Raw genomic sequence first — 26855 nt, forward strand, 5'->3', positions numbered from 1 at the left:
TGTCTTCATGCTGGTGATGTGGCTTTAGGGATGGCAATGATTGCCAGTTGGTTAGTTGATCCTGACTTAAATTGTCTTAATACTCATTCAGTGGTTTGTTGTCACGTATTGTACAAACATTTATTTTCATTTCGCACAGCACTACTGATAGATTGGCACTGACTTCTGTACAGAGATCTTTGGTCCCCAGAAGATTTGTCCAAAATATTTTGCCGTTTCCTTGACTATTTTCCTTGAAAAGCCACTATGAGATTGACTGGTTGGGTTTTGAGGACCATGTGTCAGCCCCTTATTGTACCAATATGCCCAGGAGTCCACTAAAGGACACTACATCAGTGTCACCTTTTACCTTTCCTCAATGTGAAAAGTAGACGCATGTATGACCAGCCCGTTCTCATGGCATCATATACTGACGTTTTATCAAAGCTAATGGCATCAGAGGTGCCCTTTGGCGTCAGTGCTGTGATGAGCTGGGTTAAAAAGGAGGTCGTGTGACAAAGTACAAAGAGCTATGAAATCCATGCTGCAAGGTGGTTGGGGGTGGTTCATTGGAAAAAAGTCACGAGACCGGTAATCGAGTCTGAGAAAACAGACGTTAGTATTGATTTATTACATACATACATTTGTATGTACATAACGTAACATATTTAACCTATGTAACACATTTTATGCACTTATGTGACGCACATTACGCTACTTAAGTAAAATCATTTATTTTAAGTCAAACCATTTTCTTTTCCTAACATTAGCCAACCAGCTTTGGTGCCTAAACCTAACAACTGCAACCGTGTCATAATTAACCTAAACCTCAAACCTTTACCAAACCTAACAACGTGTTTTCTGATGCCGTAAGCTTTGGCCCCTTACTTTTCATACCTAAGCTGTATTTCACACCTAAACCTTGGTATTGCTTAACACTGATACCGTGTCCCATGGACTGATGGGTGTAATGCATGCTTTGGCATTATATTGGGCTGGACTATTGAACGGACTGCCACAACAATTAATGTTACCCTCAGGATTTGGTTTGTGACCGATACTGACAAAACCAAAGGTTTTCTTGCCACCTATATTTTGTGTTATCACGCTAAAACTATGAGGCGAGACATAATTACCAAAAATCGAAATTGGAAAAGTATCATTATGATAGCACAGTCATTGTAATCATATTAGCATGATGACACTTGCATTTAGAAGAATAGTAGACACCTTCCCCAAAACATCAGTTTTAGATGATGTCTATCCTTTGTGTAAACTGCACCTAAAATGATTCATCTTGGAATGTCAAACAAATTGCAGCCTTTTTAAGTTGAATATATCATAATGTACACCCTACTGTATTTCATTGCAAATGCCACAACTCACTTTCTTATATAAAGATAATTTCTCTTCTTTAGAATTGTGCATAATTGGGTAGCATAATAGTTATCAGAAACCTGTTCCTTTACAGCTGTCACATGGCTGTCTTATTATGTCTTATATATTTGAAAGCCCAACACTGGATATACCTGCCCTTTGAAACATCTAAGATTTTCCTTTGTGGTAAAAGTCATATTTCTTATAAACCAGTCATATCCAGATTATGGCATAGAACCACATGATTAAAGCTTTAGTTGACAGTGATCTGTTTTTTTTTTTTTTTATCTCAACCTTGAGTCTTGTTTAGCCTGGAGCTTTCACATTTGTGTCATATTTTTGACAAAATCTTTGATGGCCTGTGCTCACATGGTGTGGGGATACATTTGTCATATTTTCAGATTTTTATTTTGTAGAGTTTTATCTGATCTGAAGTTTTTGGAACACGTCACCATTGGCAGTGAGAGGGATGATAATTTACTTTTTGCATGTTTAAGTACCTTCACTGAAAACAATGACATATTAATATGCAAAGCAATTACATAAGAAACATTCTTTGGCAGAGACAAAATGGTATATCAGACTAAACTCATTCATAAACAATTGGGGATGCTAAGTTACAAATTTGCTTTCATTTAGCAGTATCTCAGCAAATAAACATCATATTCTTCAAATGTTTGTTGTGTATTGTTTCATATTTAAACTGTTATTGTTTATTTTTCCTTTGTGAATACATACTCCAGCTGCCTCTTTTGAACAATGCAATTCAATTTGGAAGTTACCAAAATATAAACCTGCAGTTACAATTCCAGTATAAACACTTTTCTTTCCAAAGCTGAAAAAGATGAAAATTAAGAGTGTCATGTCATTTAGAAGCCACATGTTCCTTCATTAATGCTTGTTCTTTCTTGCTATTAACAGATGAGATTGTATGTCAGGTGTTAATTGTGTGTAATGACCCCACAAATTATAATAATTAATTGCAATATTTGGAATGCATTTGCATAATATTAGAAGACTGAACAAACCGCCCCCCTCCAAAAAAAAAAAAAAATAATAATAATTTCAGTCCAAATCACGTTGTGTATACTTATTTATTCATTTTTGTGATGCCAGTTTAAACACATTTGTTTCACTACTGACTGAAATTAGCAGCACATACATTTTGATTCATGCAAGTTACAACAAAACACTTTTTAGTTGGTGTATTCTTTATTGGCCTGTTTAATGTTTATGCTTGTATTGTATTTTTTCCGTAGCAATGTTCACACAGTAACCCCCAATGAGAAAATTAAAACACGTTTTTAGAAGGTCTTTTTTTTAGATCCATTTCCGCGGCACTTCAAACCGGGGTTGTTTGTATCCTCTTTGCTTTAACTATCCCTGCTCAATGCCTGTGACTATATTCTTAGAGACATGACATTTCTAGAAAACACGGACAGCAGCTTGGCTTAAAATAAACTCTATAAATTGGACCCACTATGCGCTGCTCACCTCCCAGTTCTCCAAGGGTTAGGGTCACTTAATGGCAGTGACATACTGAGCACGCTAACTAGGTTGTGTATATTTACACTCCACCTAATAGCTTTCTTGTATCCGTCAATCCTTTAACCCAGGAAGTAAAAGGGTGATGTATTTTACAGAGCTTCCTGTGTCCTTCAGCTCTGCAGACAGATAGTGAGACTGCAGACAGATTGTGTTAGGACCAGCCTACAGAGCGCTACAGCTGCTTCACTGTCTATTTTTACCAGCGATAGATCCTAGTGGTCTGGTACTGTCACACACTCACATCTAGACTAATGGAGCACACACTGAGAACCGCACTGATTATACTTCACCTACACAGAATGAAACAGCAGTTCACATACTAAACAAAGGCTACTATATATAATTGGAAACATGCTAACACAGAAAAACACATATACTGTACATTTGATGCACTTCTGCATTTGCCCAAACCAAAACTTAAAACCATGACATTCAGACCGATTCAAGTGTGCAGATTTGCAGGATCACACTGACAGGGAAGGAGATGTTCATCATCTCAGTTTGTGATAATAGTGTGTCATCAGCCTTTCATTCATCATGCTGAGAAAACACTTGATCTGAATGACAACTGCAACATATAATCTATCCAAAAATCGTCATATTGTGTAGCATCCATGAGTAATGAATGATCTAGCTGTTCTGTTGACATCATGTTTTGTGGAATGCCTCGAGGGACATAGGCATCATTGTTGTTTAGATTTTTAATAGTATTTCTTCAATTCTGTTAGTCACACAAACAAATCATTCATCTGCACATCATTTTGAAACCTAGATAAACCGAACCTAAAAATCTAAAAGTTTGGATATCTTTGACAACATATTCCATAAAGGGACAAAGCAGTAGCTGTCATTGTTTAAAAGGTTCCATACCTAAAAACGCAAATCACATGTCTCACCATCTCACTAACTTCATTATACCCAAAGTTTACAGCACATGGAGACAGAAAAGTATAAAATAAGAACAGTAGTTTGGTTTGCAATGTGTGGACCAAAACTGAAAAAAAAAAAAAAAAAAAGATTTGTTGTTGTATCGAGCTTTATTACTGCCACCCAGATTGGAGGGTGAAATCAAAAAGAGTTATTGACACCAAGTCACCCTGCACCAAGCCACGCTTAAATGGGTTCTTTCTCTTTAGTGATGGTCACCAAGAACTCAGGAAAATCATACAAAAATGTAGTAATTAAATATATGCATTGGTTGGGATTGTAACTGGAAGCCAATCATTGCAAAACAGTATTTAAACATGGGTTTTGGTTCATCTAGGATTGACTATATGCTGTATAATGCAAACATTTTGATGTTTCAGGGTGAATACAAAGGTTCTCACCAGCCTAATAGAATTCAAATAGGGGACACTGTTTAAATATAAGTAAAGCGGTTGCATGTCAATAAAATCAAAATGTATCATCAATCACCTGCAACTATCGCTTGGTTTATTTTTGGTTGTCTGTGACCATCATGTCAAATTATTGGCTGTATTTGACAAACCCTGAGAGCAGGGAACCCATTGGTTATGGTGACTCTCATGACCTTTGCTCCAGTACTGCCCTCAGCCAAACTTTCAAATTTCCAAATGACTTCCCCTCTTGAGACCTGAATCGTGAACTCAGAAAATTTGCCGCACACATCATACTCCCAACAGAAGCAAACCAATAGATTTTTCGACAACCCTTATGAACTTCCCTCAGTTCTGGATTTCACAGTGTATGAGGTTTTCTCAGAAACTGATGTTTAAATATTCCGTCCTGAGCGCTTTCTTGTTATTGGAAACTACCATATGCCTTTGATAGTTTTCCATGGGGATGTAGTGGTCTGGCGCTGCTTTGGTATCGCTGCTGACACTGGCCTTACGAGTAAAGTTATCAGGTACAAAATAGCTGGATGGTTGCATCCACAGTTTTCTGTTTAATTTAGTAAATTGTTGTATGTGCCTTTGGACAATTATGCATTTTGAATCCACTGTATTGAAGTTATATACACCTATTTGTACCTAAACTGTCACATACCCTAACTAAACTATGAATTCTCCAAGAATACGCGTAGGACCTTTGTTGAAAATACAGATGCCAGTGAAAGAGGCCAACACATTTTTTTTTTTTTTTTTTACCTATTTCTGTATCCATTGACGTACAGAATAACCACAAGTAAAAGAAGAAGAATTATCAGACAAGGTACAATATTATTTGTAGTGTCTGATGAAGATTTGTGTGGTCAAATCCACAATCCTCTCTTTACGTTTATTAAGTGGCCCACTGGTTTGGACCAGACTGAAATGCCTCAACAGCTTTTTCCTTGATTGCTATCACATTTTGTAGACAGAAGATGAGGCCTTCTGATTAGTGTTCTTTGGTATTTACCTGTTTTTTTTAGTTTTTTTGTGGAATAACCGTGACATTTGGTACAGACGTTCATTCCATAATGATGAGTTATAATAACTTTGGAAATTCCTTGGATTAGTTTGTTTTACACCATTCATCAGATGTATATATTTTTTTCAATAGGTTTATGATAATGTACGAAAAACTGAGTGACATTCAGCCTCAGTTGTGCTTTGTTTTAGATGCTAAATAACAAATGGTAAGATGGTGGTCAGGGTAAATACACTATTTAATCATGTTAGAATCACCCTTGTACTTTCTACTTTATGTTTACAGATTTTTCAGAGAATTTGGGATTAAAACACTGTATGAAACCCACAAAGCTTTGATTCCAGCCCATTCCCTCTTTATTTTATCTTCATGGCTAATGCCTCTGTCATTTTTTTCTCTCTGTCGAATCCAGTCGTTCACAGTCTCTCCCTCTTGCCCTGCTCCACTTTAATTATTTATTTTTTCTTCCAGCTTTAATGGACACAGTAAGTCGAGAATAATGCGCGTTTGACCAGTCAGTGTTCTGTCATAATGTCAAAACAGTCAGATAACTTTGCACACACAGGGTTCTTCATTTTTGGTTGGAAACTGAGTTTGAAGCAGGTGTTGCAAGGCACTGAACACTTGGTGTGTCCCAGTGGAGCTGCTGGTTTTGCCTGGTTGTTGCTGTGCTGGATATGTTCATCAGGAATAATACAAAAAAATAAAAAAAATGTCTTCAATAAATCAAAGTTGAAACACACACACACACACACACACACACACACACACACACACACACACACACACACACACACACACACACACACACCTATGCTCATGTCCATGTACCCGTCCCAGCCAAAAAGAGGACACAAATAGGCTAAAATGCTGCTGCTGAAAAGTTGAACAAGTGGCTGAATAATTCACCAGGCTCTCAAGCAGTCATCCCGTTTTCCACAGTTCTCTGTTATTGTGGAAGTATTACTGTTTGCCCCGTGCTCCACTCTGAGCAGGCTGGTGCTTGAGTCAGCGTCGTGCTTTGTTTACCATGTCACTACACACAGTAAATTGTGTGTCACTACACCCCAATTTGTCACTTTTTTCTCTCCCCTCAATACAGTTTTTTTTTGCCCCTTCTGGTCTCTTCGGTCTTACTCTCAATCTTTCCTCTTTTGCTCTTTTCCTGAAATATTTTATTATTAATTCTAAATTTCCCTCGTCCTCCCTGTAGCTTTTAAGTACTTCAGTCTTCCCTTTTTGTGTCTGCAGGGCAGTCAGAGTGCACCACTGTCTTGTATAATGTCTGGCAAAAATAATAAAGGCTACCTGCTGGACCTGAATGAGTCTTTTAATTACAGAAGCTATAAAGAGAGCAGGATGTGAACTGTAAACATCCATTTGCTGTCCTTTGTTTGCTGTCCCCCACAATGAGTTTCCCCCTCTTGCTTTAGGTTTTGTTGGATCAAACATCCAGAGTCTGTTTGACACTAAGGACACATGCGGTATATGCCTCCAGCACCAACAACAGCGGTTTGTTTGGAATTAGAGAAGAAGCAGCATGAAGCTGACTCTTGAAGTTTCAGTATCTAAAACAACACCCTCAATAGATTTTAGGTCAGAGTTATGACCAAACTCCTAGACTGACTGATCTCAACAAATTGCAAAGATCGCACACCCGTGTTGTTGTTGTCCAGGCAGTCTTTACTTTGGACCCAACGTTCACTGGGCTGTTTGAGGGTAAAACTTTTAGGTTTGTAGGATTCAGAAAAGAATCAGATTTTGGTTTGGTCAAAGGTTGGCGTTAGACATTTAGTTACGGTAAGTAGATGCATTATGTCAATGAATGTCTTCCTAGAAGATGTCTATGTTGCTACGTTAGTGAGAACCAATTCAAATTTTAGACTTGGAGGTGATGACATTTTTGGAAAGAGAGAGTGTTTCGGCTTGTCCTCACTTACTTTGGGACAAGACCCTCCATGGGCTGTTAACATTTTTTTGGTACAAACCTCTGTGTGGGCTTCTTTTTATTTCTAGTCGGGACTTTAATTGGCCATCGGACTTCATCTGGCCATTGATAATTGATCAGTAGATGAACCGTTGCTCAGTGCTTCACTCAATTGACGCTGCATCGCTATGTAACTCATATCCATCTCCATATACTGTATTTCTTCAAGGAGTTCCAAACAGAACTTTTTGACAGCTGTAGTCATCTTTGCATGTTTCTCCGTTTCGCACTGTGGCACATAATCTCACTGCATTACACAGTTTTACCTGGCAAAGCTGGGTATCCTGGTGTTCTACATCTCCATATTTTGTTTTATGAGGGTTGGCAGACAGCATTTAGATGCAATATGGCTACCTTCTGAAGGAAGTGATGCATTACAACCAAGAGCTGATACAAACTGAGGAAATAAGGAAGAATGATACTTGCATATACTATTTGATTGTTTTAATATTTGAATGACTATTCGAATATTTGAAAATGATGTCTCATCCTGAGTGCAGGACGGTGTTGAGTAGCAGCTATATATATGCTTAGTGTCAAACAGAAAGACTTGGCTCAGTCAGATGTGGGTAAAGGTTAGGACACCGGTGAAGCCGATGTGGTTAGGTATGAGGAATGAGTGAATAACAACATTTCTGGAAATTGTTAGACACTGGGTGACTAAGGACTGCTGGTTTATAAGCCTTTATAAGCAGATAACAACATTTGTTTAATTTTTGGTTTGTATTCCCCATCGATCTCGAATTGTTCTAAATTTTGGTTTTGCTACTGGATTCTAATATGTTTCTTTGGATACTGGATATATTCAATTCAATTCAATTTTATTTATGTAGCACCAAATCACAACACAGGTTATTTAATGTCACTTAACACATCAAAGTCCTGACAGCAAGACTTTACAATATTATACAGAGAAACCCAACAATTCAACAATTCCCACATAAGCTAGGAGGGAAAAAAAAAAATCCTCTTTAAGAGCGAAAAACCTCCAACAGAGGGAAGGAAAAACTCCCTCTTAACAGGAAGAAATCTCCAACAGAACTAGGCTTAGGGGTGGGCGGCCATCTATAAATATTGGATTTTTTTTTATTTATTTTTTTTTTTTTTAAGTCTTTACGTTTTGTTTACATTGTTTTTAAGTTCATGTACGTAATAAATATGAGCACACAGAATTCTAGCATACTATTAAATAGGAAACGATATCTGGTTATGTGGGAAAGTTACTGCCAACACCTGACCTGCTTAATATCAATGCTGATATCAGATTAGCGTATAAGATCTGCACACTTATAATAACTGACTAATGCTACTGCAGTAATATAGTTGATAGTTGAAAAGATGTGCTATTACTCTTTATGAGACAACTATATCATGCGAGTGCTGGCACACTTGTTAAGGAGTAATAATGGATCACTTGTCCCAGATTCTTAGTGTACCAGGTGTTTTTTGTTTTTTTTGGGGGGAAAGAGAGTAGATACAGTATATGTGTGTTGCAGTGAGTTTACTGTGTGCTAGTTATGGTAGCCTGACCTTATAAGCAAACCTAACAAGGTTATGAATAATTTTCTTAGCATGAAATAGACCTTCACATGTTTGTGTGTGTGTTTGCAGGGTTATAATTGAGGACATGCAGGGCAGTGTGTGTGCACTGCTTGATCTATTATATGAGAGAGGGTAAAGGGCGATAAGGAGAGTAACAGCATGACAGCATGTGTTTCGTGTGCAATGGCGAATGAGGTTCCTGTTTGTGTGTGTCTGTGTAATTGTCAGTGTGCGTCCACTGGTCTGGTGTAAAGGTGTAGTGTATCTCCTGAACCGAGCATCTCTGTATGTATAGTGGTGTGAAATGTACGCAAAGTTACTGAGTAGTTACTTCTTAAACAATTTACTGAAAAATATAAAAGTAATTAGTTACTTGGGAGATAACTTTTGGGTTTCTGTAAAATATTTGTTTTACTTCTCTTATTAATCCCCACATAGCTATAATATTAGCTATAATATTTTACTGTTTCTTGCCACCCCAATAGGTGCGCAGTGGGCTCGCATTTGTCTCCACATTGCCGAGCGTCTCTTGCCCGGTCCACTTTTGGGGGTGTGCGGCAGGTGGTTTCCCTTGCAACAAGTGCATCCCCATTAAAAACGTCCCTGTAGGTTGGACCTCGCTCCCACCTTCACATGTAGGCGATGCACTCTCGGCAGCACTGCTCCGAGGGTTGATGGACTTGACGCTGGGGTGTGCTTGGAGGCCGGTGTTAGGTCCCCGTCTGGTGACACCTGGTCCTGCCCCTCCACTCAGAATCTTAACCTCACCGTTGTACAAGGCCTTCAGCCTGCTCATCCTCTGTGTGACTCTGGGGAGCCGGAGAAACTCTCCTTCCCCCTCCACAGTCAGGCAGGCAGGAAGCCGGAAGGAATAGGCTGCATGTCAGCTGTAGTCTGCAGTTGACTGTTGGACAAAAGTAACATGCTAGCAGTTCGGTTAAAGTTCAGGAATTGCAGTTTTGTTATTTCATTCAAAAGACTAATGACTTACATTACAGCTCAACAGTGGAATTAATAAAGTAAGGTGCTGCTTTTTAACGCATTACTTCCAACATTGTGTGTATGAGGGAGACAGTAAAGAACATAATGAAGAAGAAGAAATGCAGAGACGGTTTTGAAAGACACCATTCATTTCTGACCAAACCCTTTCAACTGAACTGCAGAGCAACTGTAAGGATGGGAATATTTTACTGTAAAAACAGTATGTGGGTGGTGTTATGTGTGGTCTAATAACATTTTGATGCAGGAATTATGCTTGCATACTGAATCCTAACCATTTTGATGGAGATGAAAAAAGTCCCCATTTTTATGAATGATTTATTTTTCCAATTTAGATAGCTGAGTAACTAAGGGTCAATCATTTTATTCAGTTCCCATGAATCAATAACATTAACCATGCGTTTTCTGGGGTGGCACAGCGGTGCAGTGTTTAGCATTGTCGACTCAGTGAAAAGGATCCAGGTTTGATTCCGGGCCTGGGCCTTTCTGTGTGGAGTTTGCATGTTCTCCCTGTGCCTGCGTGGGTTCTCTCCAGGTACTCTGGCTTCCTCTCTCCATCCAAAGACATGCATCTCAGGCTAATTGGTGATTCTACCAAAAAACAAATTGCCCTTAGGTGTGAATGAGACCATGAATGGTCTTTGTTTCCAGTCTGTTTCTGTCTGTCTCTATGTATGCCCTGTGATGGACTGGCGACTTGTCCTGGTTGTACCCTGCCTTCGCCCAAAGTGAGCTGGGATAGACTTCAGCCATCCCGTGACCCTGTTCGGGATACAGCGGGTTTAGATAATGGACGGATTGATGGATAAATTAACTGTAGTTCCACAACATCTTTGAGAAATTTCAGTCTGGTTTTAGAGCATTACATAGCACAGAAACTGCCCTCCTCAAGGTAACTATTGACCTCCTTTTAGCTAGCAGACAGGGGGGTGAGTGCAGTTTTAATTCTTTTAGACCTAAGTGCAGCTTTTGACACCGTAGATCACACCATTTGAATCTATCGCCTCAAAACCTGGGTTGGCATCAAGGACGCTGCACTTAGCTGGTTTTATTCTTACCTTTTAGAAAGAACCTACTCGGTCACCATAGGTAATTACTCGTCTTCCACGACACACATTACCTGTGGTGTACCACAAGGTTCAATTTTAGGTCCAATTTTATTTTCTATCTACATACTTCCACTCGATCAAATCCTCCAACGACACGATGTATCTTTTCATTGCTATGCAGACGACACACAGATATACCTTCCGCTGAGCCCTGGTGACCCAAAGAGCCTGGATGCTGTCTTAGATCGTCTCTCTGACGTTAACTGTTGGATGGCACAAAACTTTCTTCAGCTCAACAACTCAAAATCAGAAGTCATATTGTTCAATTCCCCAAACAATAACATCAGTCTCATTAAGAGTCGACTTGGTCCCGTCTGCTTATTTAAAACCTGTTGCCAGAAACTTGGGTGTAATGTTTGACTCTCAGTTAAGCTTTGAAACACAGATCAAAAAAATTGTCCAGTCCTGCTTCCTTCAATTAAGAACCATCTCCAGAATCAAACCCATACTGTCACACTCTGACCTGGAAAAATTAATTAATGCACTCTTTCTCTCGACTTGACTACTGCAACTCCCTCCTTTCTGGCATCAACCAAAAATCTATCTCCCGCCTCCAACTAGTCCAGAATGCAGCAGCTCGGCTTCTTACTGGTTTTAACAGACGACATCACATTACTCCAGTTCTGGCCTCTCTCCACTGGCTCCCGGTTGGTTTTAGAATTGATTTTAAGATTTTGTTGATCACTTTTAAGGCCCGCCTGGGTCTGGCCCCGAGCTACATTATTGAAATGTTAGCCCCATATGAGCCAACTCGCAGCCTTCGATCCTCCGGTGGGGCCCTTCTGGCCGTTCCAAAGTCGAGACTTAAATCAAAGGGTGACCGTGCTTTTGCCATTGGGGCCCCTCGTCTTTAGAACGACCTACCTGAGGAGATAAGGCTTGCAGAATCATTAACTCCTTTTAAATCACTTCTTGAAACCCATTTTTATAGAATTGCTTTGAAGTGATGTCGTCCTTTTATGTCCTTTTATGCAGTTCTTTTGTTCCCCTGTTTTGTTTGTTTATTTTATTCATTTATTTATTTGTTTGTTTTCTATTCCATTTGCTCAGTTTGGTTATTTGTTTGGTTTTGTTGTATTCATTAGCTTAAAGCTTAGTCATTTTTTGCCTCCTGTTTTCTTAAATGTTTACCGGTATTGACGTTATGTATGACTATGCTTTGCTTCTCTGTAGAGCACTTTGTAAACTCTGTTTTTAACGGTGCTATATAAATAAAGTTATTATTATTATTATTATTATTATTATTACATATTCAATTGAAAAATATTTCCTCATAAAATGCTTGTTACTGATGAGAAACACTGGTATAGCACATGTGGCAAGGAGATGATTGGCTTTGATAACTGGGTGTGGCAAATAACTGACTACTACAATGCAGAGATACAGAGTTTCAGTGTAATATCAAACACGTATACGATAGCCTGGCAGCGTGAGTCGTGTGTGGTAACAGATTAAAAATATTGCTTTTTCAGTTGGATTCAGTTTAACGTTTCGAGACCACCCTCTGAGGGTTTCCCAACCACTGATATTTTTCATGCTTCTTGATCAGCTCCGCAGAGAAATTAGAAATTTAAATTATTGATGCTTAACACTTTCTCTCCCCTTCCCTCTGTCTCCCTCCGTCCCTACTCACCACACAGTGGCAATAAATAACATCTGCTCCACAAATTAATTCCCCCTCAACCCTTGTTGGCCTTCTTCATCATCTCCACCAGGTTTATGGGATAACTCTCCTATCAATTAAAGGCTAATTCTGTTAGCTGTCATGTATGGAGCACCAGAGTATTTCCTCAGCTTATGAAAATGCCAGCTCACTTTAAGGATGTGTCATTTCCAATAATACCTACACACTGTGGCCCTCTGAGGGAGAACATTGCATGTGAGTAATAGCACATATTAAAACGATTAAGGAGGTGGAAGCAATTGGGTGCTACTATAAATCCGAAATTAATTTAGTCAGTAGACCTTTGCCCTATGTTAATGCTAGTGTGCTGCCTACATGCCTGGGATAGTTAACTGTTAGTGAGTAAAAGTGAAAGTGAATGCTTTCTGTGACTTTTTATTTGCAATGCATTTACTGTATTTCTCGTAACTGATTCCGATTAATGCTGTTACATTCCTGTTCTACAGTCTCGTACGTTATACTGTAATCTGCTTCTTAAATTTGGTAATAAATATACTTTTTTGTTTTGTTTTGGGGGATTACACAGGCAGAGTTGTTGTGGTCAAAATGGACAAAGACAGATACATCCCCACACGCATACATCACGTGTCGCTACATAAAATCCTGCCAACTACTCATCAACACCTACAGAGTTGGCATACCTGCATACAAGCACAGAGAAATCCAGTATGAAGCACCCCATTGTCAGCAACACAGTCAAAGTGTTTCAAACAAACCATTGAAGCCCTAACTTGTGTAGTACTGACTCCTTGAATAGCACAAGCCCAGAGGCCATCACATGTGTTTGTTTCATCTGAAGGAGAATGTTGCTCAGGTGGAGACAACACAGAACTGTTTATGTATAAATGATTTGTTCTCTGTTCTCTGCACAGCTACAACTGCTCAATCCTCAGCAGCATCTCTCCTGTTTGAATTTGTTAAAAGATAGAGATATCAGCTAATTAAAATTCTTGGAGAGAAGCCAGCAGGCTTGTGGGAAATCCAGCAGAGAGATGCACTGTAGTTAGTTGAGATATGACCAACAACAAACTAGTCAACCACAGACACTAATTCTGCCACAAATGGAGCCAGTGAGCGCAGCATCTGTGGATAAAAGAAGTACATTGTGTGAGTGTTCGGTACATCTCAGTAATTAGACCGATTTTTCAATGGACACAATGTATCTATAAGGGGATATACATCTTTTACACTATAAGGAGCATCTGAAATCCCTTTTGTCAGGAACTTTGATAGAAAGCACTGAGAAAACTGTTGAATTTCTGGCGGCTGTTGAGGAATTCCTCAGTAGTCATTTGCATCTTGCAAAACACTATACACAGTAAATCCCATTTAGTCTTCTCTGTTTTAAAAAAACTTACTTGCTCATGATACGGTCTCCAGTGTCAGGATTTATTTTCTGTAGTAGCCTCAGTCTTTCCTCTGGAATACAGTTGTGTTTTTGGTTGTGCTCCAGTTGCCGCTGGAAACACAGGGCTAAAAAAATAAAGCCAATGTGGAAGTACCAAAAGTTGCAGTTCCTTGAATGACCACTTGAGGTCAAAAATAAGTTAATACCCATAGACAGCGTTCTTAAAATTCCCAATTTTGCAGCAGAAATAATAATTAAAAAAAAAATCAAATTAATTGTGAGAACATATGGGTACACTCCATAGGTAGTCATTTCCAGTTACATTGTTGGCGTAGACATCGGATTAACTTTGAAACTTTTGGAATAACTTTTAACCAATTGGTATTGACCACCATTTGTGCTGGGTACACTGAAGCTGCACCTACATATAGAAAAGAAAAGCTGGATTTCAGCATCATGGCACATAACCACAACACTGGTTGCTGATTGGTTTGTAGCTCATGGTTTAAATTGATTAAGGACATAATTAAGGACGTCAGGTGGGAGCTGCCTCACCCGACTAGCTGCTTGCAGGTTTTAGCCAGAAGCCTTACAGACAGCAACCCTGCTTGACAGGTTTTAGCAACACGGCTGTATTCGGACCACCTCAGCTCCACCCATGCTCCATCTATTTGCCCATTTTTCGATTAACGGGAAGTAAGGCTGAGTCAGGAGCTGCCTAGATTGCGACAGCTGGAGCCATTGCACTGAGCTTCAAAAGCGCTCCACAGGAGCGGACGTCTGTGGGTTGACATCATGGTGGCTTTGCCTTTTTCTAAACTGTTATCACTCTCGTTCCACTTCTGTAAACATACTTATCTCAAGAGACATTTTGGAACAATGCCACAGTGAATCTTCCTGTCTTGGTTGGCGTACTTGCTCAGGATTCTCTTCTCTGAATGCAACTCTTCTGTAGGTCACATCTTTTAGTGACAAGTGGGTTGTTGAACTCTGTGCTGTGCTTTGATGTTTGAGCAGTGGTTACTATTACACCCCTTGCTAGTTTGTTTTTTTCAGTTGTAACCTAAGGAAAGACACCAATTCAGAAATCAAGCTAATATGTAGAAATTAAAAGGGGGAACACTGCAGCTCAAGATACCAACCACACGCCCTAGACCATCAAGTGCTTAATATTCCTATTATCGATTGCATTATTCCCTTCTTTTAATTTCAGATAAATACAATTTCAGTATCATCATTAATACAAAAAACAGATTTATGTTGTGTTTTACAGATTATCAGATATGGCGCACTAGAACAGATTCCCCCACAGTTTACATCGGGCTCCGGGACAGTTGCATCAGTGGAGAGATGGATGAACGTATAATTGTTTCATTGTTTTGTGTTTTACAATTAAGATTGAAATCACTCCATTTCCCTAATGTATGAGTTGTGCATTCACAATGTCCCTCACTGTCTGAAAGGAGTACATTAATAAACCATCTCCAGCAATTACTCCCATTGGCATCCATTTAGGAGTAAAAATAGACTACATTTTGGTTGGAAATTGCCTGAAAAAGTTTGCATTTGTGCACATTAGCACCTGGCTTTTTAGATTTCAAATGGAATATACAGTAAGTGTGCATTTTGTAAACAAGTAATGATATCCTTAAAAAACGTTATTTGTGAGACACTACAACTGTGGTTTAGATAATTAGTGACAAGTTACAAGAAGAATGATAAAGATATCAGAAACGTAAATTTAATATTAAGAAGTCAGTGCTTGTTCACACTGATGGGAGAGCAAATCAAGTTAGAGAAACATGTCAAATCCAAATAATCTCATGTGGCTTTTTTAAGACTCATTGCCAGCTTCATGATTGCTGTTAAATGCAGGTTCGATAAAAATGTTACGATCAAAACCCCAGGCAAAACACATGTATTCCATTTTGTATAATCTTCTTTATAGAAATATTAGTGCCCTGCTCCACTTGTAAAACTCTGAAGGGAATTGAACCCATGACAGTAAATGCTCCTTCATCGCTTACCTCTTTCTTCAGTGGGTTAAAAATCTATTTCTGAACCGAGCAAGTATGCATGCTTGGTGTGTATGGGGATAAGTGCTCATTTGTCAGTGTTTGTTTCTCTGTAGGAAAGTCGATGAGCAAACGGCTTGTCTTGTTAGCTGAAGGAAATGTCAATGGGGGACAGTGGGAGCAGCACCGGGCTCTGGTGGGGCTGCTAAAGCCTTTCATATGAGTTTGCCAGCATCATTATGAGCCGTCCATGTTTGCTTTGTGGTGGCTGCAGTTGGACGCGTGCGATTGACTGTCCTAATGAGTCTGTTAGAGTGTGTTCATGCTCATCCGTCCACACATGTATGCCTTACAGTTTGGTCTTGATGAGTTTGTGTATTATAAAATGAAGTATCAATCAATAGACTATGTGTTTGTGTGTGTGTGTGTGCCCGTTTCTAAGTCGGTCTACGGGCCATTAAGCGTTCAGCACGGTCTAGAGCTCGCTAATGAGGGACTGTGTCACATCAAAACAACTAGCTATTTGCTTCCGACAGTGTGTGTGTGTGTGTGTGTGTGTGTGTGTGTAGGTATGTCAGTATGTGGTTATGTGGGTTGTCTGCGGTTATTTCTTTGCAGTCATTGCACAGAGCCTCCATGCCAAAGTGTTAGCGCTCGATGCTAGTATTGACCAGGAACTGTGTATGCATATGCGCTTGTCTTTGCGTGTGTGTTCATATCCACTCATTGCTTTTGTGGCCCTTTTTTGTCAGCTCTTTGCTGTGTGTCTCACCTCCTCAAGCTCATTTTGTCTCTGAGGTAATGTGAGGTGTTCTGGGGTTAACATCACCTTTCAGGAAATTGCTATAAAAGTGCTCTCGTGCTGGGTGGCTTCCTGTTGGGCGAATTGAGGCTGGAACTGACCGGTAGCAGTACAATGTTTAGCCTCCTTTGATGCAGGAGAGGATTGTTGGTTAAACTGAGGATTAAAACATGAGGCAAGACATACGTTTAAGGTAATAAACCATTACTATTTGAAGCATTTTGGGTATCAAAAAGAACGTTTTTTTCTCGGGAGAAAAAGGCAGGTTGAACTTTCAGTCACCAAACAACAGCAATTTGTATTACACACATTGAATAATTTGGCAATTATAATACAATCTAACAATCTTAATAGCTTGACGGATGTGGTAAACAACACCTGTAAAAAGACACTTTTTCAACAAGAAACTTGTGACAAGAATGCCACAAAAATTATATCAAAGACAATCAACAAAATGGGATTTCATGGCTGATGACATTAGATCATACTTCAATCAAAATTAGTGTCACCGATCCTGGCAGGGAAGACCCGAGTTTGAGAAAGTAGTTGTAAAATTTCCTCTGCGGCTCTAAATGAGCTCTGAGAAAATAATCCTGTTGGTATCATAAGAGATTATCTTGGATTGGGTTGAAAACTGCAAATTTGTGTTACAGTCTGTATTTGCAGACATAAATCTACCAGGCAGATGTCTACTAGGCAGGGTTAAGAGCTGTTGTCTGTCTCTCGAGAGCCCATTGGACTTTATCACAATGTGATACCAGATAGTGAAGCACTCAAAGCCGCTGGAGTCGCTGCTCTTTTGTGCCGAACTGAGCCGGTCGAGGCGGTTGAGGCATTTGATTAGGATACTTCCTGGCCATCTTCTGTTTGAGGTTTTCTGGGCACATCAACTGATAGTAAACCCTGAGGTAGACCGAAAACCTGCTGGAGAGACTACATTATCTCAAATATCTTGGGAAAACCTTTGGACCTCCCAGAAGGAGCAGGAAAACCTTGGGCTCACGTACCTGCTGCCACCATAATCCAACATTGGATATGGATGGGTTACTGGATATTCATCTGTAAATTACATTTTTTCCTGTGATAGGAGTTATTTTGAGAATTCTTGATCAGCACCTGGTGCTCAAAATGCAATTAATCCAAAATATAAGTGAAATCTCTTTTTTAAAATTCTCTATGAAATAATTCACTGTGTGTATTTGTGAGTGTGTGTGTGTGTGTGTGTGTGTGTGTGTGTGTGTGTGTGTGTGTGTGTGTACATTTAAGTTTCCCATTCCTCCTTCTATCCTGGCAGGTTACGAGTTGTAGTGTTCATTGTGACCCTTAGCTTTGCACAAGTCTGCGATATACACGTGACGTGTCGTTAATCACACGTATATTCCACTCAAAATTAACAACATCATCTTGGAGATGGCTGTGATGTTTTATTGCCTTTTAGCTGAGTACCAGACTAACACATCAAAGGCAGGAAATTAACTTTGGAGTTGGCAAATGGTTTATTGGCACACACACACACACACACAAAAAAAGTGATACATGGGCTTCATGGTTTGGAATAAAGAAAACATTTATGTTTCATTGATTTGGTAAAATGTTAAAGTAACTAGTTGGTTTTCCTTTTCCTTGCACTTATTATAAATATTAACTGGCCTTACAACTGCTGAACAGTACTGGTTAGGACCTCAACAAATAGAATACAGCACTTCAGTACAAAGACTTGTGACTTGAAAAGGAATTGTTTTGTCCCACCTGTGCAATGAGGTGTAATTTGCTTGGCTAGTCATGCAAAACAAAAGGTAAACATTGTTTAACAGCAACTGTCTGTTGTCTCAGTGAAATGAGGGCCATTACTCATTGTCATGATTCAGTATCATGAACCATTAGTTTGGCGTCGGCTGTGCACACAGGCAGTGTTGTTCTTCAGAATGAGTTATTAGGGTTTTGGGTCACTTGCTGTGGCACTAATGTTAATGTATTGTCTTCTTCTTTATAATTCAGATTAATAGTTTAGCATAGTCTTTGACATAATATAAACCTGTCGATATGTGTTAGGAATAAAACCGTAGTACTGAAAGATGATGCATTCATATACTGATAACTAGAGAGACACTGTTCTACCTGTTGCTGTAGCGGATCGAACCAAATCTACCCTGTTTGTATCTTTAAGGTTGTTATTAAAGCTTGTGTTCATACAATTGCTGACAGTAATTGTAGCCATATCCCATCATACATTATGTCATCGTAAACCTCCCCTCAGGGTGAATTATTGTAGGATTTGATCTTTAATGTCTGACTGATGATTGGGATGCTGGTCGGCTCTCAGGTCACTGCTGCTCAAAAGTAATCCTTTTTGTTTCCAGAGATAGCTTTCTCGTTAATTCAAGCACCTGTAGAACCATTGACCATTGAATGAAAATTTAACCCCACTTGAACTTTGTGCCTTTTTTTTCTCTGCCATTCTAAGGACAGCTCAATCAGTGACTACTGGGGGTGGCTGAGTGCGATACCTTTGCAGTAGTTTCAACAACGGTAGTGGTGATGGTGGTAGACTTTTGGCAAGCAACAAACGGTGTGTAATGGTCATTTCCGATTGGTTAAATGCTGCTCCAACCCTATCAGTTCACAAACTGGATTTGGGTTTGGAAATACCAGGCTATGTTCTCATTCCCAGGACGTCAAATACTGCTGTTTGGTCTAAGCCTTTGGTGTCAGAGAGAAACGCACAAAGTGCCCTTTGGCGTCAGCACCGTGACCACCCAGATTGAAGGAAGTCATGTAACAGTGTGCAGAGTGACAAAGGGCAAGTAGGAAGGAAGTTGTGAGTGGTTGGACGGAACCAATCATTTTACCTTGGAGACGTGGAACCTGGGAGACCAGTGTTTATGTCAGTGAGGAAACAAAACTCAACATAGGTCTCTTTTACAGGAAGTAACATTATTAAGTTTCTTACACACCGTACTTAATTCACATAACATACGTAAAGTAACTAGCGTGACGTAAAATTAAAGTAATTACAATTATTTATTTGAACCCAAACCATGATGTTTTCTTAATCCTAACCACGTGTTTATTTGGCCCATAACACTGAGACTCTTTGTGCCTTTCTCTGAAACACCAGATGGCTGTTACAGCATAGCAGTATTTGATGCCTTGGGTTGACAAACAATATGTCCACGGTAACTTTCAGCTTCATGGAAGTGTTTGTGACACTGTATGCACCACTCAGTGGTCAGCAAACAGGCAGACGATAAAAATCTATGTAAAACCAAATCATGCACTGATCCAGAAACTAGCTACACACGGAACAGTCTGGCTTGTTAAAGTCTTTCAACTGAGGCCGAAGTTTGAAACTTTTGGACACATTCACAACACAAATAACCTTAGTTATGTTGTAAAGAACAATTCACACCAGCTGCAAACATCGCAGTAAAGCCGAAGATGTGTGATTCTGCAGACAGTAAGCAGCAGCTAAGCCCGTTCCTCTGGCCCTAATGAGCAGTAATATGTCACAGACTCCTGCACTTTGCATTTTAAAGGAGCTTTTATTAGAGAAGGGCTGTTCAGATGCACTTTCTTTGAGCACAAGGGTTATTACTCATGCTCTAGCCAAAACGCACCCCTGTCTGTGTGTAAGTTCTGCCCACGGGCAGCAAATGCAGTGGTTTCTGGCAGGGTAACTTAACACTCTGCGGTCAGCCATCCTCTGTTTTGTTTTATATTGCACCCTTGTGATTGTTGAGGTAGGTTTTTAAGAAATATTTGTGTTTCTGACCGAGGACTCTGAAAAGCTAAAGGTAATAAACATCATATCTGGGGCTCTCTGTCAAAACACAACAGAAATAAAACATTAATACCACCTAGGAGGTATTTGTCTGTCCATAGCATGGCATTAATGATAATTGAAGGAAGGTTGTCACACTAAGGACCTTATTGTTGAATAACTTTTTAAGTGAAAGAACCATTTCTGGCATTTCATGGTCGTGACTTTAAATTTTACAGTAGTGTTTTAGCGCAGCTTTTACCGGTGGTGGTGCTAAACACATTATTGCTTTGCATAACTGCAGTATAGAAGGGTCCAACTGCAGACCCACTCTTGTGGACCCTATGTGTGGATGACCAATAGGAAAAAACGAGACACTGCAGGCCAAGACATTGTTGTTTTAGTACACTGATCTTTTTACATTTTTTTACATTTTGGGCTATTTTGTGTGTTCCCTTCAAGACTAGTGGAAAGAAAAGTAAAAAAATAAACATCTTGGTGTTTCTTTTAATGCATTTGCGCATGTAACTTCTTTTTAGAAATTCACCAAAAGGTAGCATATATAAAATGTAATATGAATGAATGAATATGAATAATGTATGAACAAACCCTTCAGTAAAAACCTTCACAATATAGATGGGAATAGAATTCTGAAAATTAGGTTTATGTAAGTGCCACTGAAGTACAGAGTTCTGGCTCAGAGAAAGAGAAAAACGTATTTTCAGAAAAGGCCTTTCATTTTATAATACATCTTTGAAGGCCGATTTCTCAAAATGAGTTTTTCCTAATACTCTGAGCCAGAAATCTCCATTTAGAATTCACAGAAACCTTTTCAGTTTCAATCACATCTATACTCTGAAGTTTTTTTTACAGAGAGATTTATTCATATATTATTAATCGCCTGATTTATAAAACATAAGCAGATTTTTTTTCTTTTTTATGGCTGTTGACAGCATTTTATGATCTATAGAGTGATTAAAAAAAAAGAGATGCCAATAATTCCCTCTGTAAAAACCTTTGACTACCAACAAAATAAAACAAAAATGTGTAACCTGGCTTTATCCAATCTTCAGATATCTGTACTGGAAATTAATGCAAATTAATGCACCTATAATTAGGTAATTTGTATCTTTAAACATCAAATTTCATCAAATTTGTAGTACAAAAAAATGCAGTTATAGTTGTCTCAATTGAAGTAAGCACTTGTTTGAGAAAAAAAGCAATTCAGAAAGACAACCACATTTTTAGTGCATTATGTGCTAATTCTAATATAGCACTGCACAGCACAACAATAATTTGTAGAGGTTTAATAAGGCTGTTAATTAATGCTTAACTCGTTTTGTCAGCAACATATGGTTACACAAATCCACAACTGTTTTTCTAGTCTGTTTTTGTACAGATTTATTTTTGTTTTAATTTCCTCTATATGTTAATTGCTTGTTTTTATGTTCTCGCTATGTTCATCGTCTCCTCTCCTTGCAGGGATCCTTTCATTCTGTTGCAGCAGCCTAATTTCCCGACAGGGTTCACAGATTCATAATCATAGTCATAGAATTACTCTGAAAACCAACCTGAGATCAACACAGTCTACCTTAAGAACCTCTGGAAACATGTTTATGACTACAGTGGAGCTTTCTGCAGCTTTCATTGTGAATCGTACACACTGCTCACTCAATGGAAATCCATGGGCAGGTGCCACTCAGTCATATCAGGATTCCTGCTCGCTCTATTCGCTGTCAGGCTACACAGTATTGATTCCTCTCAACAGTAAGCCTCTGACTAAACCACTGAACTCTCTTTACTCACTCACTCTTTCCTCACTTCTTTATTCCTCTTGCCAACCCTTCAGCAGTTTGCTGGCTTCGACTTTCACAGACTCTCATTGGACGTTTTGTCTTTTCCTCTTTCTCTCGATCAGAATTTGAAAAACATATGTTTAAAATTAGTTTTTGTGTCTCTGTTTTTAAGGCGCATTGTTCTCAATGACCTTCTCCTTTGATTGGCTGACTCTTTTCGGAGTTATGTACGCCTGGGCCAACTGCAGCATTTCTTTATGGTGCTTGCCAGCATGATGGAAAAACCTCTCGTTTTTACTTCCACATAAAAGGTTGGCTGCGCTGAGGGAGGAAATATTAAATATAAGCTTTAGTTTGTGACATCACAAACTCACAGAAGTACAAACAGCACAGTTGCTGAATTAGGCTGTGAACATTTTCGAGTGGACTGAGTGTTTTGTCACTTTCACAGTTTTCATATAGCATGTAGACCTGTATTGTACGAAAAAAAGACATGATAATCTAAATATATACAATATAGGACTTTTAAATGCTGAAATAGTCAAACTGTAAGCTATCTATCCCACTTTTAACACATCAGCTTAAATGATTCCTTTTTTTTCCCCAAGTAAAAAGAGAACATAGAAGAAAAGATTCAGTTATTTTACTCAAAAATGTCATTTTAGAATGTAGACAGTGGAATATTTATGTACTCACATTCACAGAAGTGTGTGACTCAAACATGATGGACCTTGGTTTGACATCCAACACCTACATTTAGTTTGCTAACATTGATCTTCCCATAATGCCATTGATCATGGAAAAGTGTCTGTTGTTTTTGCTGTACAAATATACCCTAATCTTTCTATAAATGATAAAAAGATGACATTCATTTTATGTGCCTTTTTTTTTCCTTAATGGTGACAGTGTGTTCAGTGTTGTTTATCCCAATCCAAGAGCTGTTTATGAACTGATATGTAACGCGAGTTCTTTGTCTGCCTGTTCTGTTTGTCTCCCAGACTGTTGGGTGGCCATGACGAGTGAGGAGGAGGAGGGCCCTGGTGTTTCAACATCAATAGCGACGACATCGTCAGCGGCAACAATCTCTCGGGTGACGACAGCCGTAGCCAGGTGTGACAGCGGTGATGCCGTCACTTCCTCGTCCTCCTGCAGGCCCTCCCCGTACCACCGGCCATGTCCCAAGAAAAAGGAGGCGAAAGAGGAGGAAATAGAAGAAGAAGGGGTTATTCAGGAAGAGAGGATTGAGAGGGAGGAGGAGGTTGAGTGTGAGGGGGATGATGAAGATGATGATGACGATGATGATGGCAGCAGTGATACGAGTGTGCTGGTCGTGCCTTATCCTGAGCTGGTGCCTGTGGTCTTCTTCTGCCTAAAGCAGACAACCTTTCCCCGCAGCTGGTGCATCCGCATGGTCACCAGCCCATATCCTTTAAACTGCATGAGAATGATGACAGTAAAAATGTATGGATTATCATACCTTAATCCACCAACATTTAATCACTCAGTATACTTCCATTTCTAGGCTTTAAAGAAATGATTAATAGAGCGCTATCTTTTCCTTCAAACTCACACAAACCCTGACTTTTTGACATTTCAACTCACCTGACAAGTTCACCACAGCTCCAGTTCTGAGTAGTCAAATTTCTCTTTAGGCACATTTCATTGACTTCAGCTGACATTGTGGAGCATCAAAAACATCATGGGCCAGACTCACAATTCAGGGTTGGAAATTGCCACCTGGCATTTGTGTAGAAGCTGGTGAATTTGCCCAACCTACTAGCCACGGTGGCGGGCAAATAAAAGTAGGATAGCACAAACAAATAATGCAGTTGTAGCCGAGGGATTTGTTCTCGTACAGAGATTCATTGTTTCCCCTACCATGGTCTTCAACCAGAAGTTTGAGGTAATGACAATACATGTATCTTTATCTTCATTTAGCAGTTGCAGGCTACATTCCCCATGCTTGCATGTGACACACTTCACATCACCCTGAATCTTTGTGTTTTTGTGTAGTGAGTGTGTATTTTAGCGGATTTGTGTATTTATGTTAAACACATGGCGTGTTCGAGCGGAGACAGCTTATCAAACTTCTTAAGAGCAACACTTACAGTGTGGTGATGTGTGACTCACACACAGACTCCCCAAACACCGTTTATATTGCATATCTGGAGTAACACTGCTGAGTGTAAAAAGTAAGAATGAGTGTGTGGAAGTGCAGAGAGCTGACTGACTACTTAACAGTCAGTGAAGTGGAGACAGAGAAAAAAAGAAACAGCATTTTTCTTCCAAAGCACCGTAATTTAACTCTTTCACCATAAAATACAAGATTCCAAATCATTTTGATGGTACACTCACTTGCTGAGAGGGACGCCTCTTTTATTCCCACTTCGTGCCCCGGCGCCTGTTCTTGCACTATGCAGCAGATCTCAGAGAAATGCATGCTTCACCAGCAGCAGCTTGTTAAGCTTCTTGTTGCTGAGGATGGCTAGCTGTAGGAAACAGGAGATGGTCCTGGTCTTGTTGTCACTGGCAGATTCAGGATCTCAGCGGTCAGATACTCCTGTACCGCAGCATTATACACCAGACCTGGTGCCCACACGCTGCGCGTAGTCACCCCTCTTAAGCAGTCTGTGGACATGACTGAAAGGGAACTGAAGCCCAGCACAAAGAGGAACGGATCTTGACCTTTGCACTGGTTTTTCCAGCACCATTCTCCATGTTCAAACATTATTATTATTATTTCTCACAATAATTAATGCACGTTCAAGCATCTTCATCAACAGACGCTCTGCTAAAAGCATAAAGGCATGAAGTAGCTTTTCCCCCAAAAAAACTTGCTTCATTTACTAAAATAACCCCTCATTTACAATCAGCGAGGCTCTGCTCTCTCTTCTCTCACCACCAAAACAAACCGCGTACCTAACCAGGAAACGAGGTCTTATCATGGGAATGATGAATATTCATTTTATTTTGTAGACACCTCCAGGTTATAAGAGACTGCATTTGTTTTTTGCTTATACATTAGGCCTATGTAATGAATAATATTATTCAAAAGCATTTAAAGTCCTTATTTTTGCAGCAGGAAGTGGTGCAGTGGTTAGCTTTGTCGCTTCACAGCAAAAACGTTCTGGGTTCAAATTCGGGTCTGAGCTTTTCTGTGTGGAGTTTGCATGTTCTCCGTGTGCCTACGTGGGTTCTCTCCGGGTACTCCGGCTTCCTCCCACCGTCCAAAAACATGCACCTCAGGTTAATTGGTGGTTCTACAAATTGTCCTTAGGTGTGAATGGTCTTTCCGTCTGTCAATAAGTGTTGGCCGTGTGATGGACTGACGACCTGTCCAGGTTGTACCCTGCCTTCACCCAAAGTGAGCTGGTATAGGCTCCAGCCCCCCCCGTGTAAAGTAAAGACATTCCCACACTGGCCCTGAGACCTGCTTCTGTTGGGTTTATCCACTCACACATGCAGTCGTGAAGCAGAATTGAATGCACCGGAATTCTGTAATTACCATATGTGGCCACAGAGGCCGCTGTTGCCACTGCTCAGAAAATGTTCAAAGTGTTTTCTGACAGAGTAACACAAATTCAAAGCAATGTTTGGAGACATCCTGCCTACTTACGGTCTCATTATGAAGGCCACGTCAGCTTCTGTCTGCGTCTGACTTGAATCTATAACCAAATGGAAATAAAGTTGGAGTTGCTTGGTAGGCAAGACATTTATTAAGGTTTAAATGAAAACATGTCCTGAAGGAAAATCAGTCAGAGGAAAAAAAAACAAATTTTGTCTGTTTGGGTTCTCTTTCCTGCAATTTCTTTTCAAGTGTTTGTTGTATTCCAGTGTTGTTACTGTCACTCGTTACTTTGTAAAGCTCACAAATTAATTAAGTATAATTTTCTCCACTTGACTAAGCTTGCCGTGTATAGACAGCCAGGAAAAAAAACACAGGTTCTGTTACAGTCCTGCAGTGCAATTATGTTGATCACACATACAAGTAATAGATTCATCTGAAAGAGAGATATACCCTCATCAGATGGTTGTTTATCTCAGCTTTTTGTAAAAAAACATGAATGTGATAAGAACAAACTCAGTGTGGTATAGTGTTTATAACATTTGCTGTTTTGGCTGTTTTACAGCTTTTTCGCTAACTGTGGGAGGTTTTGCCAGCTAAAGAGTTAACAGGTTTACTCTAATGGAATCATGTCCATGCTTGTTTAGATCTACTGGTCAGGATCTGTGAACTGCAACAGTGTCTATTTTCATCTAAGAATCATGTATGATTGTATTGTAGTGGTGAGATCTGTAGCCTTGATACTCTGATAAAGGAGTTTGTCTATCAACTTTTAGGGTTCCATCTGACACCCGGCACAAAACGGAGACAAGCGGCGCCAAACCCAAGCAAAGGCATTTTCATGTAAACAGCTTCTTCCCAGGTTTTTTAAAGAACAATTGTTCTTACGACCATCTTAGCACCCATGGGTGTGTTGGTTTTAAAGTAAGGTGCGGTCAGGTGCAGTGGTTACACATTGCCATCTTGAGGCAGCT

General features: G+C 39.6%; 1 protein-coding gene across 1 annotated transcript in view; it reads left to right on the plus strand.

Annotated features, from left to right (window-relative positions):
• The window catches only part of LOC138208741 (uncharacterized), a 61068-nt gene extending 36068 nt beyond the window's left edge, over positions 1-25000 (plus strand). Inside the window, exons 2-3 of the mRNA XM_069166834.1 lie at positions 23315-23777; positions 24850-25000. Of these exons, the coding sequence (XP_069022935.1) occupies positions 23329-23777; positions 24850-25000 (600 nt within the window). The 5' untranslated portion in view covers positions 23315-23328. The remainder of the gene's footprint in view (positions 1-23314; positions 23778-24849) is intronic.
• Positions 25001-26855: the final 1855 nt, after the last annotated feature.

The sequence above is a fragment of the Embiotoca jacksoni genome, unplaced genomic scaffold (assembly GCF_022577435.1).
Source record: "Embiotoca jacksoni isolate LCO1_2020_lvr unplaced genomic scaffold, fEmbJac1.0.p SCAF_4, whole genome shotgun sequence".
In the NCBI taxonomy this organism is placed as follows: domain Eukaryota; kingdom Metazoa; phylum Chordata; class Actinopteri; family Embiotocidae; genus Embiotoca; species Embiotoca jacksoni.